At 45.6% G+C, this 24,253-nt stretch overlaps 1 protein-coding gene across 1 annotated transcript in view; it reads right to left on the minus strand.

The window, feature by feature from the left end:
• Positions 1-7,030: 7,030 nt before the first annotated feature.
• LOC142263631 (uncharacterized) overlaps positions 7,031-24,253 on the minus strand; it is a 109,928-nt gene continuing 92,705 nt past the window's right edge. Inside the window, 2 exon segments of the mRNA XM_075332240.1 lie at positions 7,031-8,094; positions 8,096-9,259. Of these exon segments, the coding sequence (XP_075188355.1) occupies positions 8,055-8,094; positions 8,096-9,259 (1,204 nt within the window). The 3' untranslated portion in view covers positions 7,031-8,054.

Consider the following 24,253-nt stretch of genomic DNA (forward strand, 5'->3'; position numbering starts at 1 on the left):
CGCTCCGCAGCCTCACGCTCTGCGTGCCGCTCCGCAGCCTCAGCGTCACGCGCTGCCTGCCGCTCTGCCCTGCGCTCTGCCAGGAGTTCCTTGTAGCCCTTCTGGTCTCCAGCCTGGAGAAGGGCCATAGCCATTTGAAGAAGGCTATCCGAGCCTCCCAGGCTCGGTGGAATGGCACGTGCACGTGGTGATCTGCGGCACGTTGAGGAACCTTGGGTGAGCTCCTCCTCATCTTGTCCAGCAGTGCCAGGTTGCGCAATGTCCTCGGCAGAACGGTTTTCTGGCGTCGAGCTCCTGGAGGACTCGTGGGCAACCTCCTCATTGCTGTCCACAGCACCGTCCTCCCTCTCTTCGGCTCCTGCCTTAGCATTGGCCAGTTGCATAGCTCTGCTCCTGGTGCCATCAGCCATTCTTGCAGACTTTTGGTCACTGACACAGAACTGACACCTGATGCCTCCACACACCTTACAGTATCTGCACTCTGACACTCTAGTGTTGAGCTAGTCTGAAGACCCCAGCAGCCACAGCTGCTGCAGGCAGTCTTTAGTGTCTGGGAGTATGGGTCTCACACTCACACACACTATTATCTCGATCCCACCGCTATGCCACCAATATGTCACAAACCACCGGGGGGGTCACTCAGAAATCCCCCGCGCTGGCTACCAGTACGTCACAATCGGGGGGTAACAAGTGGGGTCACCCCTCCTTTATACCTCCCAACCGACAGACAGAGCACGTGACGCGCTCTCCAGCGCCCCTCTTATAGTCAGGCCAATTATGGAATTGCCCGACAATAAGCAAGGAGGCCGCTATACTACTTATGCCGATTATTGAAGGGTCCCCGGTGAGAGTAAGGTATATATTCCCCCGACCTCCGCGGGCGGAATATATAAAATCTCCCCGAATCTCACTGGCCTCCCCACAATAATCCTTGGCACAATTCGCTGCCACCAACCGATTTACGGTAACTATTAGCCGAACACACAGACGTGGGATTCAAGATCGAGATAACAGAACAGCCCAAGATTAATTATATAATTTAATCAGCCTAAAGCACACTAGAAACTACAATATATACAATAGGGAATCTACAGAATATACATATGTCAGAGTACAGTTACAATCAAAGCATGGGTTACAAACAGGCATACACAGTTCCAGCAGTTACCTTGTTGCGTCTGGCCACAGGGGGGCGCTGTAGACCAGGTTTCCAGGAACTCCCTCACAGGTCTTTCCCAACCAGGCCCCCGAGCAGAAGAACACTGGAAAATGGCCGAAGTAGGGTTATCAACCTGGGCAATCCAGGTCCCCTCCTACCTTAGTGACCTCACAGGGAGCACTGCTCCACCCCTGGCTGGAGTTATGGACAAAATCCACAACATGGAATATGGCCATAACTTGGCCTGGGAGCGTCGTAGGCGGACGCCAATGCTCTCATTGTGACAGTTATGAATTTAGCTACAGAACGAGGGGACTCATGACCTGTCTGCCAGTTCCCCATTGGCTGATATCACGCCTGGGGCATTTCCCAATGTCCTGCTCCCATAAAAAGGGTGTGCCGGCATCGTCTGCATGCGGAGACACCATTTTTATGGTTGCCATATTTATCGGAAATATGGCTTGCGAGATATGAACCATTTTTTACTGGAGTCGTTCTGTCTGGCTACTTCCAGAGCCTTGCTAATTAGATACAACTCTTGTTACAGGGTGACGGCAGGGAGTCATCCTGTGTCCATTGTTCCCACACCACCTCATTTCCATATCACAGGACATGGCCATGGAGGTGTAACACCTTCACAGATGCTGGACATTGAGAACAAGAAGGGAGGGGGCACTGCCAGGGAGTGATGAGAGATTATGACTGGAGTCATAATTCATCTTCATATCCCGGGATTTGCCTCACAGTCTTGGCTGCAGTATTTGGCATAATGGTTGCCGCATTGATGTGACTCTACCTCTGTCAGTTCCCTTTTTAGGGGGGCTGTCGCCCTTTCTGCTCATGTCTGCCATTTCTTTATTTGGATTATTAATGCCATTTTGGGGTTGCGTGTTGTATTTCCCATAGGATAGAAACAGCCTGGTTAGGCTGCTTTATATGAGGTGTCTGTGATATAGGGATGGTACTGGTGTGGTGCAGGCTCTATTTGTACCTTTAGCTTTGCTCAGGCTTCATACCTGAAAGCTTTGTGTAAGTCCTGTGGCGCGCTACCGCCATGATTAAATCCTTAAATAGTGACGTTAGTGGTTGTTATGCCACTGGGTCTTTAGCTTGCGTTCCAGGCACTGATGATTACGCGACCGTCGATATCATCGTGACGCGGTTACTTCCGGTACAAGGAAGGCTGGGTAATAACGTCACAGCTTGAAGTGAATATACGGCGCTTGATTCAAATATGTAGCGCGGCACATTATACCTGGCGTTTGTTCATGCCGGACATCTTTGGTAAGTGGGTATTAATACCTAAGTCTGGAATTATGTGTTTTTGATCTGAAGTGTGACCTATAATGACCATTTCTTTACAGTATGTTTGTGGGCATCTTTTTTCTGGACAGTCAGTCTTGTTTACTGACGGAATGCTGGACATCCTATTGAAGACACCCCTGATGAATATTAAATGAAACGCGTTGGGAGGATGCTGAGCCGTATGTCCATTGAGCATTTGGTGGTATCTATTATGTCCATTTATTGGTCACCACTGTTAGGCTATGTGCCCACACTGCGGAAAATGCGCGGATTTTGCCGCGGATTTCTCGCGGAAAAGCCGCGGATTTCCCGAAAATCTGCAGCTCAGGCACTTCCCAGCCATTTCTATGGCATTTTGGAAATGCTGTGCCCATGCTGCGGATTTTTCCGCAGTGGATTTCGTGCGGAAAAATCTGCAACATGTCAATTATTGTTGCGGATTTTCATCCGAATTTTGGCTTTAAAATTGGGAAAAAAAAAAATCCGCATCAAATCCGCGGTAAATCCGTGGCAAATTTGCACCTTTGAAAAGGTGCAGATTTTGCGGGAAAGCTGCGGATTTTGATGCAGAAAAATCCGCAGCTACATTCTCTCGTGGACACATAGTCTTAAGCTCCAGTTTCATGTGATGCCGTTATGCCTATAGAATCACAGTAAGACCATTCCTTTTCCTTTTGCAATTTGGCTCCAGAATAGAAGTGCCTAAGTGTGGCATTCTGGATGCCTGAAAGGGTCTAGTCAAGATTATTTATGTAGTGTCCCTGTTTGGAACCTATGCACCTGCACTGGGGTGGTAAAATCCTTCCTTTCTGTGTGCTGTGGGGTGTTTTTTGACTACAGAGTCTAATCTCGGTATCTTGAATATGGGATACTTGTTTTGATGTGCCTTTTGCACTGGAGGGGGCCGCTTTGAGCTTATCTGAGGCCTGCCAGTCCAATTTTAATTTTTTGTTTTTATAGTGAATGAATTCCCTTCTTAATGTATACCTATTAAAGGTTATGTTTTAGCCTTCCCTTTGTTTTTTCGCCCTGGTTGCTACCATTTGATTTACCTGAGGGGTTGCATATTAGGTATTTTGCTAATTTTCTTGGGAGCGGAAATGGCACCAGGAGTCTGCAGACAGGTGAGTATGACATTTTTTTTCCTATTGTTCACTTTTGACTTTGCAGCTCCTTCCAACTCCCGGCCGGCCATGGCGCCCCACGGGAGCGGACATGACACCGGACGGTGGAGGCAGAGGTGGCGGTATCAGGAGGATTCACACTTCAGTGTTTACTGACAGAAGGAATCCTCTTCCTGTATATGTCACTTTACTACCCACCCCTTGCGTTTATAGCTGCGTTTTTAGTCATAGAAACGCACTAAAACGCAGCTATATTTGCAATTTGCGTTTTTCATTGCGTTTTTGAACATCTCATTGAACTCAATGGGAGGAAAATGCAAAAATAATAGACATGCTGCATTTTTGTGGGCACCTAAAAAAAAACGCTGTGTGCAGACAGCAAAAATGAAAACTCAGACTTTGCTGGGGAAGCAAAGTCCTGCAGTTTTCTGGGCAAAAATGCACCCGAAAAACGCGCAAAAGCGCTGCGAAAAACACAGTGTGAATTTACCCTTAATCTGCCCTCCAGTCTTGTCAAATTCTCTTCGGCATCAGAGATTCTTTGTTCTACCTCTGTCAGCCTCATGTCATGATGTTCCACATCCTCCTGCAGCGCCGCCATAGCCTCCTTCATTGAGATTGCTAGTGCCTTTTCTAATGTCTGCAGTCAGATGGTCTCCCACTTCTTTTGCCAGCCTTGGGTAATTAATCTCATCCCCCCCCCACACCCAGTGTCTATGTACCGCATACCCATGTCCCCAGCACCCAAAGTTCGGTGCCTCGGAGTGACCTTTGACTCTGCCTTGTCCTTCATACCACACATCCGATCCCTCACCACCTCCTGCCGTTTTCAACTCAAAACTATTTCCAGAATCCGCCCTTTCCTCAATCCCCAATCTACAAAAATTCTAGTGCATGCTCTCATAATTTCCCGCCTCGACTACTGCAACATCCTCCTCTGTGGTCTCCCTGTGTACACGCTCGCCCCTCTCCAGTCCATCCTTAATTCTGCTGCCCGAATGATCCACCTCTCTCCTCAATACCACCCCGCTTCTCCTCTCTGCAAATCCCTCCATTAGCTCCCAATCTTCTATCGTATCCAATTCAAACTACTAACACTGACCTACAAAGCCATCCATAATCTGTCAACTCCGTTTATCTCTGAAATAATCTCTCGCTACACTCCAAAATGCAATCTCTGATCCTCCCAAGATCTCCTCTATCATTCGCTCCTCACGCAACCGACTCCAAGACTTCTCCCGAGCATCCCCAGTCTCCTGGAACTCGCTGCCTCAACACGTCAGACTATCTATTACACTTGCAAACTTCAAACGGAACCTAAAGACTCATCTGTTCAGAAATGCCCATAACCTTCAATGACCTCACTGCTTCACCACCGTGCGGAGCCGCCATCCCACCACCGTGTGGAGCTGCCGCAACCTACACCCCACCTACTGTCTCCTCCCCAAAATCCTTTAGAATGTAAGCCTGCAAGGGCAGGGCCCTCTTCCCTCTGTACTAGTCTGTCTATTGTAACTTGTATATGTATTCTGTATGTAACCCCCCTCTCATGTACAGCACCATGGAATCAATGGTGCTCTATAAATAAATAATAATACCGCTCTGATTTCTCTGGGTTCTTCTGTTATCCTGGCCTCCTGCATCAACATGCTGCTGCGGCTGCCGTTTGTTTTCCTCTCCCTCCTCCCTGTCGGTGCCATCTTATCTCCGCTCACCCCCACCTCCCTCTGCTCTGCTCCAGGTTTGTACAGCGTTCCTTCGCTCCTCAGGAGATAACGATCCATGCACTGACAGCTGGAGAGTTAGTGCAGCCTCTCTGTCAGTCTGGGGTGTCTTTTGCTCCTTAAGGGTGCTTTATGTTTTAACCACTCGATCTAGCATTGGTGTATTCGGGTATGCTCAGTGCTCGGCACAGTGTGAGCCGCTTGCAGTGTCTGAATGGTTTTCACTGGGGTAAAAACATTGCTAAAGGCTGTATTGTGTACAAGAAAGAAATCCCACTCTCCCTCCCCTGGAAATGCTCTGTTTATGGCCAATTGCATGTGGGCGGAGACCCAAATTACCCAATCAGTGACTTCCAATGGGGTTCAGGTCAAGTCCGGTTCCCAAATTGAACTTTATCTAAAGTCCATCTGAAAAAGCCGAACCCGAACTTCAACAGGTCCACTCATCTCTACTTGTGGGTAGCCCGATTAAAAAAAATAAGCACTTGGATAACAGACATATAAAATCCTTCGTTTTTCAATTACAATAATTATACTTTGTAAAGGGATCATTTTTATAACATAAAGGGCCCAAATAATGCGGGGGCCACTCCTGATTCATGAAGTGGTGCATGCCTCTTCATGAATCTGGAGCATTGGACTAGTGGCATGTGCCTCCTTGTCACATGCTAGAAATATTACTCCCTTCAGGGACTGGAGTGAGATTTCTGGTATAGAGAACACCACAGCTCGTCATGTATTTAAGGAGCTGTGCGGTCATGCCCCATCCCACCTAAGCTCTGCAAATTTTGGAGTGAAAAAGCCAAAAGTCGCCAAAGTTTAGCACAACTGTATCCAAATTGTTGTGACTTTTCAAAGCTTTTGTGCCACTTTTTTGGCATAACAGCTTTGATGAATTGAGACCAGAGTGTCTTAACAACTTCCACATATCTTGGATGCAGTGTGATTCTATTCTCCCCTGTCACGGCTGGGGATAGAAGCTATACTGGCCGTATAATAAAATACAAAGGGAAGGGGAAAAGAATGCCCTATCACTAGAGAAAGGGGGAAGTGGTGGCAATAACCTGACAATAACCTGCAGCTCACCGTCACTGTCCTCACCAACCCTACACAAGTTCTGCACCTGTCGCCGAGCAGGAATCTCTCACCCTAGGCAAACCCTGACCTGGGCCCTAAGTAAGAATGGCAGGTATGAGCTATTCGACAACACCACTAATGCTAAGGGAGACAAAAAAAAAATACAGGCGAAACAAAATCTACCACCTGATCCCAGGTAGATATCAAAGGTCAAACACTGATCTTAGGAGCAGCTCTACCACAGAAGTCTCTGGAACAATAAGAGGAAACAACCGCTGCAGATCACAACCAGGAACAACTATAAACCGCACCCAAAGCATCCCAGGGTGAGGTTTATAAAGGAAGTCAGAGGCTTGCAACTGAGGGGAAAATCTGAGTTTCCCAGGGTTATAGAGTCCGCTGCTGTAGAAACAGAAAACTGTCAGATAACAACACGTGCTGCCATTCTCTGGGATTTTCTAACACTTGCTGCTACTGGATTGTCCGCCGGCCATGACACCTCTGTGACATCCCCTCACTATGTCTACAGCTCTGCCTCAACTTCAGAGGTTCTGAGGCAAAATCATCACATCTAAACAATAGAGAAAGATAGGCATGAAGAATATATAATTTTACAAGCATTTATTAACAAACCAACAAGATTTCAAATGCATTTATATACACTGTGATATACTGCACTTTTTAGTAAATAAAGCAGTGGGTAAACTGAGATTAGTGAATTATCTAAATATAATCCAGTATCAAAACCTTTCACAAATGTTCCTAAAGACTCTTAAAATACCCAACTTACTAGCAGAGTTGAGCCCGAATTTCCATTTTGTGGGATCTCAGTGTGCAGAGCGAGATTCCACAAATCTCTGCAGCTGCTCTAAGCATGAAACACTGCTCTCTCAACTAATCTAGCGCGGTCACATACTCTTTTAAGGTTTTACTGAACTACTTAAGAAGGATGCTGCAGCGCTGGGGTCATAGAGCTCACTCTTTCACGGTGAGAGAGATCCATGAGGGTTGCGGGATCTCGCAACCTGGAAGTTCATTTTGGGGGACATTAGGGACACTTCCAAAAGTTTTGGTACTGGATTACATTTAGAAAATTCACTAATCTGCGGCTCTCTTCTGCTTTAGTAAATAAAAAAAGGAAGCCGCAGATTTGTGATAAGCACTATTTAAAGGGAAAGTCGTCAAACACATTGCGCTAAAAATTGGGGGTTATTACCCCTGTAACAGTGTCAGTAGCAGATCCCCCCATAACAGTGCATCATGACCACATTTTTTGCTTCAATCTTTTTCCCTATTTTTCTACTTCAAAACCTAGGTGTTTTATGGTCCGAAAAATACGATAAGTTTAAATAGAAAGAAAATGGTTCTTTCCCTCACCAATTCTTACTTGAGCAATTGTAGCCAATTTTTGGATAAAACTCTTTGAATTATGGTACATCATGATGGCTTCTCCCATGTGACTCATCTGACAACATGACCTGATTAAAAAATAAATTAAAAAAAATTGGCAAATTCTGAAAGCAAGAATGGCGCTCCGCTCTGTTGGTTTTCTGATGTCGGCAAAACTTGATTTACCATTTAAACATTTCAATTATTCACAACATTAAAAAGGTTCCTTCCCTGTGCGGCTTCTTCATATGTTTAACAAGATCTGATTTCTTATAATTACATTTTTCCACATTCAGAACATAAAAATGATTTATTTTGTGTGAATTTTTTGATGGTAAACAAGATGTGATTTCCTAATAAAACATTTACCACATTCTGGGCATGAAAATGGCTTCACCCCTGTGTGAATTTTCTGATGTGTAACAAGATGTGATCTCGTAATAAAACATTTCCCACAGTCTGAACATGGAAATGTATTCTCCCCTGTGTGAGATCTTTGATGGATATTAAGATATGATTTCTGAGCAAAACGTTTACCACACTCTGAACAAGAATATTCCTTCTCTTCTGTGTGAGATTTTTGATGCCTAATACAATGTGATTTCTGACTAAAACATTTCCCACATTCTGAACATGAAAATGGCTTCTCCCCTGTGTGAATTTTCTGATGTATAACAAGATGTGATCTCGTAATAAAACATTTCCCACACTCTGAACATGAAAATGTATTCTCCCCTGTGTGAGATCTTTGATGGATATTAAGATATGATTTCTGAGCAAAACGTTTACCACACTCTGAACAAGAATATTCCTTCTCTTCTGTGTGAGATCTTTGATGCCAAACAATATCTGATTTCCGAATAAAACATTTCCCACACTCTGAACATGAAAATGGCTTCTCTCCGGTGTGAATTTTCTGATGTGTAACAAGATGTGATTTCTGAATAAAACATTTTCCACATTCTGAACATAAAAATGGCTTCTCCCCTGTGTGATTTTTTTGATGGTAAACAAGTTTTGATTTCATAATAAAACATTTACCACACTCTGAACATGCAAATGGCTTCTCCCCTGTGTGAATTTTTTGATGATTAGCAAGGGTTATTTTCAGAGTAAAACATTTTCCACAATCTGGGCATGAAAATGGCTTTTCCCCTGTGTGAGTTTTTTGATGGATATTAAGATGTGATTTCGTGATAAAACATTTCTCACATTGTGAACATGAAAATGGCTTCTCTCCTGTGTGAATTTTTTTATGGATGTTAAGATATGATTTCTGAGTAAAACATTTCCCACACTCTGAACATGAAAATGGCTTCTCCCGTGTGTGAATTTTTTGATGATTAGCAAGGTTAAATTTCTGAGTAAAACATTTCCCACATTCTGGGCATGAAAATGGCTTCTCCCCTGTGTGAATTTTCTGATGTCTAACAAGGTCCGATTTCCAAATAAAACATTTCCCACATTTTGAACATGAAAATTGTTTCTTCCTTGCAGGAGCCGTTACATGTTCCACATCCCTTCTGTAACTTTCATTTTGCTTAAAATTCTGTGATAAATTGGACTTTTTGACTTGTTTGAAAAGATCAGATGATAAAGCTTTCCGAGGAAGGACTGGAGGTATATCTGTGACAACAGCATACTCTTTATATGTATCATGTGTGATAATTTCATCATCTGTTTTAAATTCTGAAGATATTAGATTTCCATCTGAACTCCCAATACAGTCATCTGCTAAAAATAAACAGTTGTTATTTCTTAATGATATTATCTTGAAATTACATTTATTTTTTTAAACCATAACATCAGAAATTAAATTAGGTAAACATGTATTCTGAATCTGTTGTCAAATTTTGATATCTTAGGCTGCTTTCACACTTGCATTGTGTCTCATCCGCCAGGTCCATTGCTGCGTCGAAACGACGCATCCGTCAATTTTTGTGTTGCTAACGGACCCAATGGATGCGTTATTTTGGAGGAATCAGTCAGCGGCACTACCGCTCCCATCATCACCGCACACACCGGCACTACCGCCCCATCATCACCGCACAAGGAGGTACTACCGCCCCCATCATCACTGCACACACCGGCACTACCGTCCCCATCATCACCGCACACACGCAGGCACTACTACCACCATCATCGACGCACACACACCGGCACTACCGTCCCCATCATCACCGCACACAGCGGCACTACCGTCCCCATCATCACCGCACACACCGGCACTACCGTCCCCATCATCACCGCACACACCGGCACTACCACCCCCATCATCACTGCACACACCAGCACTACCGCCCCCATCATCACCGCACACAAGCAGGCACTACCCACTACCGCCCCCACCATTATCGCACACACACACACTGGCACAACCGCCCCCATCATCACCGCACACACGCAGGCACTACTGCCCCAATAATCACCACACACACACAGGCACTACAGCCCCCAACATCACCGCACACACACCGGCACTACCTCAGTGACATCCTCGCTGACAGCGCAATTCACTTCAGTTTCTGCGTGGAGCTCACAGAGAGCGGCGGTGTTCTACAGCTGCTACTGTCAGCTTCTGATGTAGCAAAGCTGAAAGCATTGTGGGACCTCATGTGGACTACGTCGGACCTGGAGGGGTATTTGGGGGATTAATAAAGTGGTAAAAGAGGATGTTTGTCTTTTATTGCAAATACAGGATTTTTTCGGGTGTATGTTTATTTACTTTCACTTACAGGTTAATAATGGGGGGGGGTGTCTCATAGATGCCTGCCATTATTAACCTAGGACTTAAGGCCCTGTCACACACAGAGAAAAATCTGCGGCAGATCTGTGGTTGGAGTGAAATTGTGGACAATCAGTGCCAGGTTTGTGGCTGTGTACCAATGGAACAATATGTCCATGATTTCACTGCAACCACAGCTCTGCCAAAGATTTATCTTTGTGTGTGAGAGGGCCTTTAGTGGCAGCTATGGGCTGCCATTAACTCCATCTTACCCCGATTGCCACCGCACCAGGGCAATTCGGGATGAGTGAGCTGGGTAGAGTCCCGAGACTGTCGCATCTAATAGATGCGGTAATTCTGGGCGGCTGCTGGCTGATATTTTTAGGCTGTGGGCTCCCCATAACATGTGGCTCCCCATCCTGAGAATACCAGCCTTCAAGCCGTGTGGCCTTATCTTGGCTGGTATCAAAATTGGGGGGGAACGCACGCCGTTTTTTTAAAATTATTTATTTATTGTACTGCATGATATAGACCCACCCACCGGCAGCTGTGATTGGTTGCAGTGAGACAGCTGTCACTCAGCGTGGGGGTGCGTCTGACTGCAACCAATCATAGGCGCCGGTGGGCGGGGGAAGCAGTGAATACGAGATGGAATAATGAGCGGCCGGCATTTTCAAAAGCAGAGCAGTGTGACAGCTGTGCAGCGCCGTTACGGTGATTGATGAGTACGAGAGAGGGGGTGAGAGGAAGAGACCGACCGACAGAGAGAGATAGAGACCGAGAGAGAGAGACGGACAGAGAGAGACCGAGAGAGAGAGACCGACAGACAGAGACAGATTGCGATGAACGCAAGTGTGAAAGCAGCTTAAGAGTTACATCTTCGTTAATTCTGATCTCCCATTCATTGCTCCAGTTCTCCGAAATGTGCTAGAGTAAATAATCTGATTGATTGTGACAATGTGACTGCAGGATAATGAGGGACAGCGAGTTCGTATACGGTCCCTCACACTAGTGGACCCTAAGGTATTCCTAACGTCTGCATTACCCCTGAAGATGGAGATGCCGGAGTCCCATGCGTTACTATTCTCCTGACCAGATCTAATCTATTATCCACCGGATAAGGAAGGGTCAGGAGTATGATGGAAACACAGATTAAGACAGACGGGAAACACAGATTAAGACAGACGGGATACATTGCAAACTCACAGAAATAAACAGTGAGAGACTAAGGAGAAAAGCAAGAGCAGGAAGGCAGCAACAAAAAGACAACAAGGGTTAACAGCTTACAGCAATAATGTACAACCACCGGTAAGTCTGGATCACAACATCTGACCAGACAAGTATAGGTAACCTATAGTTAGCATTAATGGAATAGTCCAGCCAGCATATACAGAAGGGGATACTTTCTCCTCCATAGAATGTGATCAAAGACAAGCAGCCCAGCAGAGAATAACTCTTGCTAGCCTGCCCAAGCCTGTGATTTGACACCTTCGTCTCCCTGCGCTGCTCACAGACATCAGAGAAGTCAACATGCAGAGTGAGTGCCAGAATCTATCATTTCCACAGATCCTGACTCCGCCATGGCAGCTGGCAAAACCTGCAAAAATGTCCTTGTAACATTGATCCACAACATAGACAATTAGAATTTTTTTTTTTTAAAAGACGAAAATAAAATAGTTACAGACAGATGCCGGATATTTAACGTGGTTGTCCGGGACTGTAAAATTTATGGCCTATCTTTAGGCTTTGTAACCAAAGCAGGAGGCAGGGTTTTGCGGTCTATCCAGATAAACATACAGAAAGTACATGAGCTCCAATTCATCAAGACCGGCGACGGACACTGAAAAATGATGTCAGGGACTGGAGTAAGATTTCTCGGATAGGTAACGCCGCAGTTTGTTATGAATTAGAGAAGCGGCGGCATCACACCATTCTTATATCCAAGCTCTGCTCATTTTGGCCAAAGCTGGTTAAAATTGGCGGGAAACCTCCAAAAAAGTCGCCCAATTTTTTTCACAACTCTATTGCACAGGAGGTTTTGAGAACTTTTGAAGTGATTTATGCCAGAATTCTGCCATAATTGCTATAATGAATCAGGGTCTAGGTGTCAAATCTCCTCCTGTAGGGGTCTCCATTCCTTCCAGAGTAGTTTGCCAGCAGTTCACATTCTCTACAGCAATAATTTTATTACATTTTCTTTAGTTGAAAACTTTTGCATTTCAGTGAGCGGCTGTAACACTGCCCATTTGGCAAAGCTGGTTAAAATTGATGTGAACACACACACACACACACACACACACACACACATCATCTCCTCTTCAGCTATAGACTTCTATAATTAACAGACCTTTGGTCACATGATGTGATGTCATAAAGGTCCTTAAGCAGTCCTATAATCGATATATAAACACTGGTATCGCTAAGAGAATGGGTTAGTTTGCTCTCACTTTCCCCTAATGCCAGTCTTTCTTCTATTAAATTCATTTAGACTCCTACAATTAAGAGACCTTTGGTTACATCATGTCACATGACTCTGAAGTCATCAAAGATCCTCAAACAATCAACCTTAGAATACAACTGATGAGGTCCCCAAGAGAGTGGGGTTCTGGAGAAATTGCGCAGTTTGACTCCTCCTAACGCTGGCCCTGACTGTAACTAGGGCTTATTTATGGAGTAGGGCTTATATTTCAAGCATTCTCCAAAAATCCTATAAAATCATGCTAGGGCTTATTTCCGGTGTAGGCCGTCTTTTCAATCTTTGAGTTGCCATCATAACGACATAGAGAAGACACTAGAAGCAAACAGCAGAAGAAGCAGAAGCAAAGAAAATACAGCTGAAAAAAACAGAGCAGAAAGTCTAAAAATGTAAACACAAAATTAGTGCAGAAAGTACATGAGTAGATATCTCTTACTGGATAGATCTGGAGGAAACACATCCTGAGGAACATCGGGATCTTCTTGTTTACAGTCCTGTGGGAGAAGAGGACGGGGACATCTCTCTGGTGTTGTCCTCTTACTGGATAGAACTGGAGGAGACACATACAGGGACTGAATTCATTCCTTACATACAGATAATTATAGGCCGTGTGTATTTAGTCCTGTCTATTACCGGGTGATGTGAGGGGCTGGGGAACCTCCATCATGACGTCCTTGTACAGATCTTTGTGACCTTCTAAATACTCCAACTCCTCCATGGAGAAATAGACGGCGACGTCCTGACACCTTATAGGAACCTGACACATACAATGATACCGTCACCCTGATCCCTTCATAGCGTTACTGTATAATGTCCCAGCATTCCCAGCAGTGTCACCTCTCCAGTCAGCAGCTCAATCATCTTGTAGGTGAGTTCTAGGATCTTCTGGTCATTGATGTCCTCATGTATCGGGGGGTGAGGTGGAGGCCCCGTGATTGGGCTCAGGGGTCTTCCCCATCCCTCAGACACAGGGGCCTGACAGCGCTCACTAGAGGTCTTCTTCACTACTGTGTAATCCTGGTTATGGAGAGACACAGTAATAAATCTCACTCCAGACATTTCCAGAGTCCTCACCTCTCCAGTTCTGTCCATCTGTTATTCCCATAGATAAGAATGATGTAATGTGACGTCATCAGAATCTCTTACCTCTCCAGTAAGCCGGAAGAGGATCTCTAGGGTGAGGTGTAATATACTCTCCGCCATCTTGTCCCTGTCCATATCCATCCTTGATGGGTCAATCAGGAGAATTCTCTTATATAGAAGATCTCCACTGAGAGGATCCGATATTGTAGGGACCTGAATATGGAGAAGATGACGATGTAACATCATAAAGAATCCGCTGTAATAATACAATTACTTGAGATAACCATTCACTAGATAGGGATGATTGCCGCGCTGCCATGAGGAGTCCTCTGCTGCCTTATTACAGTGAATGGAGCCTTTGAGGGTTTCTTCTGAATCATGTCATTTGAAGAATTACATGTAAACCTGTCACACTAATAGGATTAGGAGAAGGGTATAGTGTCACAGCGCCCTGAACCAGGCTTGTCCACAGGGGCATGATTAAGTGCCTACCCAGTCATCACCAGAGCCTCTCAGGTTGGACTTTGCTGCCAGTAGGCACCAGTTACCAATACGGGGCAGTCCCTGGTTGTTTTTCACCAAGAAGCTGAGCGGTGTGTCATGAGAAAGATGGGGTGGGAACCACTGCCTCTAGGGAAGAACAGGAAGGATAAACCCTATCATTTACTCTGAGCAACCCTGAGCTCCCTGATGTCCCAAGACAGGTTCTTTCCCCTTGTGCGACAATCACGTGTGTATCTCCGTCTTACCCTAATCACAACCGTGTCTAGTGAGCAGGGCAGGAGGAACACTAGTCCTGCTTTATGATAATGACACAAAAGGAAAACGACAAACAAAATAAAAAGAAAGAAACTGCATTCCCAAACAACAAGTGGTAAAAAAGGGGAATGGAAAGAGAAATTAATAAAAAGGGAGATGATCAATAAGAAGACACCAAAGAAAATGTCAAAGCAGCAATCTCCAGGATCAAATTCAAAACCATTTCTTTTTCCATGGCTCTCACCTCCATGCCAGCACCATGGAAAAGCAAGTTATCACTGGCAACTACTGAGGTAAAGTGGTGAGTACGTATACCAGGGGGGAGTGCAAAAATCAGAACAGCTGAGACAACTCAAGATGGTAAGCCAAGAAAGACACATGGGTCTGCTTAACCCTAGCAGCGCCAGCACAAGGATAGTCTGCACAGCTACGTGGAAGGCAAAGCAGAGCCAACTAGTACTGGCTTGCGCTGCGACCTTCTGACCCATGGGATAGGGGTGACCTCTCTCTGTCCGATAACCTGGTGTTAAAACCCTGATGTAAGTGTTCAGTGTAGAAAACGGGATAAATGTGATCCAAAAGTCACAGACAGATGGAGAAGTCACATCTATGATCAGCTCTAATCCTGCCATCTCCACCGCTGTCATTACACAAGTATAAAACATATAATACTGGTGGATAAAACAAGACTGAGCACAAGACCTTAACAGCCGTCTACACATCATAGGGAGATTTCATGGCTTCTTCTCTCCATCTACCTGATGATCCTGAGGAACATCGGGAGCTTCTTGTTTACAGTCCTGTGGGAGAAGAGGACGGGGACATCTCTCTGCTGTTGTCCTCTTACTGGATAGAACTGGAGGAGACACATACAGGGACTGAATTCATTCATTACATACAGATAATTATAGGCCGTGTGTATTTAGTCCTGTCTATTACCTGGTGATGTGAGGGACCGGGGAACCTCCATCATGACGTCCTTGTACAGATCTTTGTGTCCTTGTAAATACTCCCACTCCTCCATGGAGAAATATACGGTGACGTCCTGACACCTTATAGGAACCTGATACATACAATGATACCGTCACCCCCGATCCCTTCATAGCGTTACTGTATAATGTCCCAGCATTCCCAGCAGTGTCACCTCTCCAGTCAGCAGCTCAATCATCTTGTAGGTGAGTTCTAGGATCTTCTGGTCATTGATGTCCTCATGTATCGGGGGGTGAGGTGGAGGCCCCGTGATTGGGCTCAGGGGTCTTCCCCATCCCTCAGACACAGGGGCCTGACAGCGCTCACTAGAGGTCTTCTTCACTACTGTGTAATCCTGGTTATGGAGAGACACAGTAATAAATCTCACTCCAGACATTTCCAGAGTCCTCACCTCTCCAGTTCTGTCCATCTGTTATTCCCATAGATAAGAATGATGTAATGTGACGTCATCAGAATCTCTCACCTCTCCAGTAAGCCGGAAGAGGATCTCTAGGGTGAGGTGTAATATCCTCTCCGCCATCTTGTCCCTGTCCATATCCATCCTTCACGTGGCAATCAGGAGAATTCTCTTCTATAGAAGATCTCCACTGAGAGGATCCGATATTATAAGGACCTGAATGGGAAGGAGATGAGCCCATATGGAAAATTAATGGAGATAAGGGAGGTGAGATATCATTTGAGTACTTACAAATATTCAATATGAAATGTGCTATGTAATAACAGTAGGAAAATAAGGAAAATAAGTAGGAAAGTGCAAAAACAAATAATTTCCCAGTTTTTCGGTTAAGAACAGGGAATGGAATTAGGATTCGATGTATTCTTGTTTCTAACAGAAGAAGAGGGGCCACACATGGCGTATGGATCTGTGCACTCCCTGACGCGCACAATTTACCACCCATTTCTCGTATGAATGCAGCAAAATAGTGAAAATTAACCCAATTACAAAATGTGCCCACATTATGTTTCCCTCCTAAACTAGAAAAATTATGTAAAAAAAAAAGTTTATATATTCTAAACTGGTTTCGGAGCTCGTAGACTTTAACCCCTTAAATACCGCAAGCAGTAAAATTATGTCCTAGCGGTCAGTGTTAATCCCCTCCCGCTGCTGCCGGCAAGCAATAAAAAATAAAGTGTATACCGCCCCGCAGCATTGGAAAATGTCCATGGTTTCAGCTTCCGAGGGTAGCTCAGACCCTGAAGATCACAATTCGGGCCGAAAAAAAAGATTTATCTCCCACCTGGCATGATCAATCATGTCAGATGGGAGATAAGTCGCCTACCCCGGTCCCCCGATGTGGCCAAAATGCCTCACCACCCGATCATCTAAAATGGATCATCCTTCTCCTCTGAGTTCTGTCGTATCTGTCAGATGCGACATCAAAGTTCTCCCCAGGTCCATACATTTTTTTTTTGTCTTTTTTTTATTACTGACTAGGTTAGTGATGTCAAGTATCTGATAGATGCCGTGACATCATTAAGGATGGCTTTACACGCTGCGACATCGCTAGATGATGCTAGCGATGGCGAGCGTGATAGCACCCGCCCCTATCATTATGGCGATATGTGTAGATCGCTGTCGTAGCGAACATTATCGCTACGGCAGCATCACACGCATTTACCTGCTCGGTGACGTCGCTGTGACTGGCGAACCGCCTCCTTTCTAAGGGGGCGGTTCGCTTGCCATCACAGCGGCGTCACCCACGGGGCCGCCCAATCAAAGCGGAGGGGTGGAGATGAGCGGGACGAACATCCCGCCCACCTTCTTCCTTCCTCATTGCTGGCGTGTGGCAGGTAAGGATAGGTTCCTCGTTCCTGCGGGGTCACACGTAGCGATGTGTGCTGCCGCAGGGACGAGGATCAACTTCGCCCACCCGACATCAGCGATAATTGGGAGCAGACCCCCATGTCAACGAGGAGCGATTTTGGACGTTTTTGCAACGATCCAAAATCGCTCCTTGAAGTCACACACAACGAGATCGCTACAGCGACCGGATGTGCGTCACAAAATCCGTGACCCCAACGAGATCGCTGTAGGAATCTCGTAGCGTGTAAAGCCCGCTTAACCCTAACCCCAACAACCCTATTTACAGTACAGAAGAAAAGTTTGGACACACCTTCTCATTCAAAGAGTTTTCTTTGTTTTCATGACTCTTAAAATTGTAGATTCACATTGAAGGCATCAAAACTATGAATTAACACATGTGGAATGAAATACTTCACAAAAAAGTGTGAAACAACTGAAAATATGTCTTATATTCTAGGTTCTTCAAAGTAGCCACCTTTTACTTTGATTTCTACTTTGCACACTTTTGGCATTCTCTTGATGAGCTTCAAGAGGTAGTCACCGGAAATGGTCTTCTAACAGTCTTGAAGGAGTTCCCAGAGATGCTTAGCACTTGTTGACCCTTTTGCCTTCACTCTGCGGTCCAGCTCACCCCAAACCATCTCGATTGGGTTCAGGTCTGGTGACTGTGGAGGCCGGGTCATCTGGTGTAGCATCCCATCACTCTCCTTCTTAGTCAAATAGCCCTTACACAGCATAGAGGTGTGCTTGGGGTCATTGTCGTGTTGAAAAATAAATGATGGTCCAACTAACCTCAAACCGGATGGAATAGCATGCCGCTGCAAGTTGCTGTGGAAGCCATGCTGGTTCAGTATGCCTTCAATTTTGAATAATTCCCCAACAGTGTCACCAGCAAAGCACCCCCACACCATCACACCTCCTTCTGTATTCTTCACGGTGGGAACCAGGCATATAGAGTCCATCCGTTCACCTTTTCTGTGTCGCACAAAGACATGGTCATTGGATCCAAAGATCTTAAATTTGGACTCATCAGACCAAAGCACAGATTTTCACTGGCCTAACGTCCATTCCTTGTGTTCTTTAGCCAAAACAAGTCTCTTCTGCTTTTTGCCTGCCCTTAGCAGTGGTTTCCTAGCAGCTATTTTACTATGAAGGCCTGCTGCACAAAGTCTCCTCTAAACAGTTGTTCTAGAGATATGTCTGCTGCTAGTGTGGCATTGACCTGGTCTCTAATCTGAGCTGCTGTTAACCTGCAATTTCTGAGGCTGGTGACTCGGATAAACTTATCCTCTGCAGCAGAGGTGACTCTTGGTCTTCCTTTCCTGGGGCGGTCCTCATGTGAGCCAGTTTCTTTGTAGCATTTGATGTTTTTTGCCACTACACTTGGGGACACTTTCAAAGTTTTCCCACTTTTTCGGACTGACTGACCTTCATTTCTTAAAGTATTGATGGCCACTCGTTTTTGTTTACTTAGAATTTGTATTATGGCAAGAAAAAAGCAGCTAACAGTCTATTCAGTAGTACTATCAGCTGTGTATCCACCAGACTGCTGCACAACACAATTGATGGTCCCAACCCCATTTATAAGACAAGAAATCCCACTTATTAAACCTGACAGGGCACACCTATGAAGTGAAAACCATTTCCGGTGACTACTTCTTGAAGCTCATCAAGATAATGCCAAAAGTGTGCAAAGCAGTAATCAAAGCAAAAGGTGGTTACTTTGAAGAACCTAGAATATAAGACATATTTTCAGTTGTTTCACACTTTTTTGTTAAGTATTTAATTCCACATGTGTTAATTCATAGTTTTGATGCCTTCAATCTGAATCTACCATTTTCAGAGTCATGAAAATAAAGAAAACTCTTTGAATGAGAAGATGTGTACAAACTTTTGGTTTGTACTGTATGTCCCCATTTGCCACCACATTATGGCAATAGGAAGAGTCGGGGCGAAGCGCCAGGATTAGCGCATGTAATGGATGCGCCACTTCTGGGTGGCTGCGGCCTGTTATTTTTAGGCTGGGAAGGGCTAAATAACCATGGGTTTTTCCACCCTGAGAATACCAGACCACAGCTATCCACTTTACCTTGGCTGGAAATCCAATTTGTGGGGTGTCTTGGTGTGATATTGTGGGTTATGTACCATTTTGTGTGGGTTCATATTTTGAGTGTGGTGGTCTGTCTATTCGATATATTGTTTGTCCTGTTAAGTCAGGTTATATCCCCTTGAAGTACTTCTGTGCCTAGGTCTGGGGGAGAGGGCCTGGAATCCACCTAAACTCTGTTTACCTGAGAGATTAGTGATTCTGGGTGAGACTAAAGGTACCGTCACACTTAGTGACGCTCCAGCGATCCGACCAGCGATCTGACCTGGCAGGGATCGCTGGAGTGTCGCTACATGGTCGCTGGTGAGCTGTCAAACAGGCAGATCTCCACAGCAATCAGAGATCAGCCACCAGCGACCCGTGTAATGACGCTGTGCTTGGTAACCATAGTACACATTGGATTACTAAGCAAAGCACTTTGCTTATAGTTACCCGATGTGTACCTTGGCTACGTGTGCAGGGAGCAGGGAGCCGGCTTCTAGAAGCTGCGGACGCTGGTAACCAATGTAAATATCGGGTAACCAAGCAAAGCACTTTGCTTGGTTACCCGATGTGTACCTTGGTTACCAGCGTCCGCAGAAGCCGGCTCCCTGCACATTCAGATCGTTGCTCTCTCGCTGTCAAACACAGCGATGTGTGCTTCACAGCGGGAGAGCAACAACCAAAAAATGGTCCAGGACATTCAGCAACAACCGGCGACCTCACAGCAGGGGCCAGGTCGTTGCTGGATGTCACACACAGCGACATCGCTAGCAAGATCACTGTTGCGTCACAAAAAACGTGACTTAGCAGTGATGTCGCTAGCGATGTCACTTAGTGAGATGTGGCCTTTACAAGAGAGATAAAGCTAGATTGAACCTCTGAGGGAGACGCCAAGGCTGCAGCCAGCACCCCAAAGACACTGTGAGAAACCCCGATTTCCCTGGAGAAGGACTGCTGGAGGAGTGTGACTGAACTCCGGGACATTTATGCCATTTCTGGACTAGTTTTACCCTCCGTGTAGTGAATTATTTGATGGTCATTCTATGTTGCAAGGAATAAATATGCTTTGGATTGTTCACTCATCTCTCGCTCTGTTGATTGTGTGATATGGGAGAAGGACCCCTTCACAGGGGGATCCCACTTTTTTTAAACTATTTATAAATTAAAAAAACAGCATGGGGAGACCTTCATTTTGGAATACCAGCCAATATGAAGCTGCCAGCTGTGGTCTCCAGCCATCTGCTTTACCCTAGCTGGGTTTTTTTTTTTGTTTTGTTGTTTTTTTAATTATTTAGTTTTTTTTGTTTGTTTTTTTTTTTTAGCTAAATACAAGGTTAAACACTCTTTAGTGCCACATGAAAGTCACTAAATGGTGCCAGCTTAGAATATGCAGGGGGGTGGGACATTATATATGTGTTTGACATCTATTTATCCAGCCATCAATCCATTCTAGCTTATTAGGCTGTGTGCCCACGATCAGGATTTGCAGTGATTCGGACGCAGAGTGTTTTGCAGTACAAGAACAGTGGTGGGATGTTTAGAAATCTCCTGCCCACTGTGATTCTTTTCTCTGCAGCATAAACTGACCAGCGCCGTGGCTTCCTGAGACACAGGATGTCAGTTTATACTGTGCAGATGACATTGTTCTTCGTAGGGAAAATAAAGTCTGCAGCGGCCTGAACCCGGATCGTGGGCATGGGCAGCTGCATTCTCCTGTGAACAACACTCGCATCTCTGCAGAAGGGCTGACACTGTGTCCTAGATGCAGTGTTGCTGGATTGTGGGAACACAGCCTAAAAGTGAGAAATTTGGCACTATAGCAACATTTCTGTGAACTACGTGTGGAGTCAAAATGCTCACTGCAACCCTGAATAAAATTCTTGATTGGTCTAGTGTCCAAAATGGGGTCACTTGGGGGGGGGAGGTTATGCTGTATAGGTACCTTAGGAGTCCTGCAAATGCGACATGGTGCCCACAATTTATTTCAACTTTTGCAAAATTCACATGGTGCTCTTTCTGTTCTGAGCCCTCCTGTTTGTCCAAACAGAGGTTTTTGGCCACATATCAAGGAGCTCATAAAAATTTGTATAACAAACTGTGGTGTGCACTTTTTGGTGTTTCCTCTTGAAAAAGTGAGAAATTTGGTGCTAAAGCAACATTTTTGTTAAATAAAATGAACATTTTTTATAGGACGACCTAAGGTTATCAAATTCTGTGAAGTACCCGTGGGTTCAAAATGCTCAATATACCCATGGATAAAATTTATGAGGGGTCTAGTTTCCAAAATAGGATCACTTGTGGGGGAGCTCGACTGTTTAGGCACCTTAGGGGCTCTCTAAACACGACATGGCATTCGCTAATTTTAAAGTCAAATGGCGCTCCTTCCGTTCGAGCCCTGCCATGTGCACAAACAGTTGATTTCCACCACATATGAAGTATCTGCCTACTCAGGAGAAACTGCACAATAAATTGTATGGTACATTTTTTCCTGATACCCTTGTGAATAAAAGTTACCTGGTTAAAGTAACAATTTTGTTGTAAAAATGTATTTTTTTTTTTTCACGGCTGAACGTTATAAATTTCTGTGAAGCCTCCGGGGGTTCCAGGTGCTCACCAAACATCTAGAGAAATTCCTTGAGGGGTCTAGATTCCAAACTGGGGTCACTTGTGGGGGGTTTCTGCTGTTTAGGTACCTTAAGGACCCTACAAATGCTACATGGGGCCCGCAATTTATTTCAGCTAAATTTGCTTTCCAAAATTCAAAAATCACTCCTTCTGTTCCAGCTCCTCCCATTTATCAAAAAAGAGGTTTCTGACCACATGTGGGGTCCACTTTTTAGCGTTACCTCTCGAAACCTGTCAAAGTGACTCCGGTCAGAATTGCAAAAAGTAGACGAGTCATAAAGTACAAAACTGGCTCCGTCCTTAAGGGGTTAACCTGAATGTAAATGAGCCGGTCAGGAATAGCGGGAAACTGGTCTTGAACTGGTTAAAGTTGAAAATAGTTGAGAAATGAAGGGGTTAATGATAACGATGACCCCAGAATAATAGAGACCCTGCACCTACCTCCACCTGCAGAGCCGCACACTAGATATATGGCTGCTCTGTGCTTACAGGACCTGTGATGATGTCACATGGAGGGGAGGAGTTAGGGTCACATGATCAGCTCCTCAGTGTATGCAGGACTCTGCTGTGCTGGTTGTCATGGTGCTGGATGAGGGGAGGTTTATGTGTGGGGTCAGGAGGGGTTTACAGTGTGGATGTAGCAGAGCCGTGTGTGTACGAGGTGTACGGAGCAGAGCCGTGTGTGTACGAGGTGTACGGAGCGGAGCCCTGTGTGTACGAGGTGTACGGAGCAGAGCCGTGTGTGTACAAGGTGTACGGAGCGGAGCCGTGTGTGTACGAGGTGTACGGAGCGGAGCCGCGTGTGTACGAGGTGTACGGAGCAGAGCCGTGTGTGTACGAGGTGTACGGAGCGGAGCCGTGTGTGTACGAGGTGTACGGAGCGGAGCCGCGTGTGTACGAGGTGTACGGAGCAGAGCCGTGTGTGTACGAGGTGTACGGAGCAGACATACCTCCCAACCGTCCCGGATTCTGCGGGACTTGCACGATTTATCAGGGCTGTCCCGCACTCCCGCGGCTCACAGCTGATGTCCCGGCTCTTCCCCTCAGTGAAGTGAATAAATTAAATTAAATTATCATCAGCTGGATTTTCGGGGCGGCCGGAACTTGAACTCGTGGAGCTGTGAGTTCATTGTTTTAAAGGCAGCAGCTTTACCACTGAGCTACTGCCTCTATTGAAAGCAATAGGAAGATTTTGTTATCTTGACCTATATACTGCAGGTGAGACACCAGAAGCAGGTTATTCAGCTGCAAAGATGGATGGAGGGATGAATGGAGGGATAGAGGGAGGGATGGATGGATGATAGAGGGATGAATGGAGGGATGAATGGAGGGATAGAGGGATGAAAGGAGGGATAGAGGGAGGGATGGATGGATGATAGAGGGATGAATGGAGGAATAGAGGGATGAAAGGAGGTGTGACGCCCTGGGCAAGCCAGGGGTCACAGGTCATTGCACCATCACACCCTACATCCCAGTTAGGAACACCAAAGCTACACTAAAATCCTTGTTGCCTTCCTCCAGAGACTGATGTTCCCACCAGGGGGTGGGCCAGGCGGTTGGCTCCGCCCACCGAGGAGTTCACAGCTCTGGAGGCGGGAAGAAACCAAGCAGATAGAGTTTGGAGGAGGAGGTGGAAGGAGTTGAAGTGGAGAGTTAAGCTAGGGAGGGAAAGGAGTAAACAGCTAAGATGAGCTAAGGAAGTGAAAGTGGTGAAGTGAAGGAAGTAAAGTGGTAAAGGAGGAAAGTAAGAAAGGCGACAGAAAGAAAGCTTGAAGTGAGTCCAGCTGTGTGCAGGACAGAGTCAGCAAGGTCAGAAACGGCGGTGATTGTCTGAAGAGGTGACCGTTTGGAAGTTCCTGGAAGGACCGCGGACGGGTAGTGACCCGGCGGTCTGGAGCAGTGTACCAAAGGACAGTCAGCACCA

This window comes from Anomaloglossus baeobatrachus, unplaced genomic scaffold (genome assembly GCF_048569485.1).
Source record: "Anomaloglossus baeobatrachus isolate aAnoBae1 unplaced genomic scaffold, aAnoBae1.hap1 Scaffold_2610, whole genome shotgun sequence".
NCBI lineage: Eukaryota > Metazoa > Chordata > Amphibia > Anura > Aromobatidae > Anomaloglossus > Anomaloglossus baeobatrachus.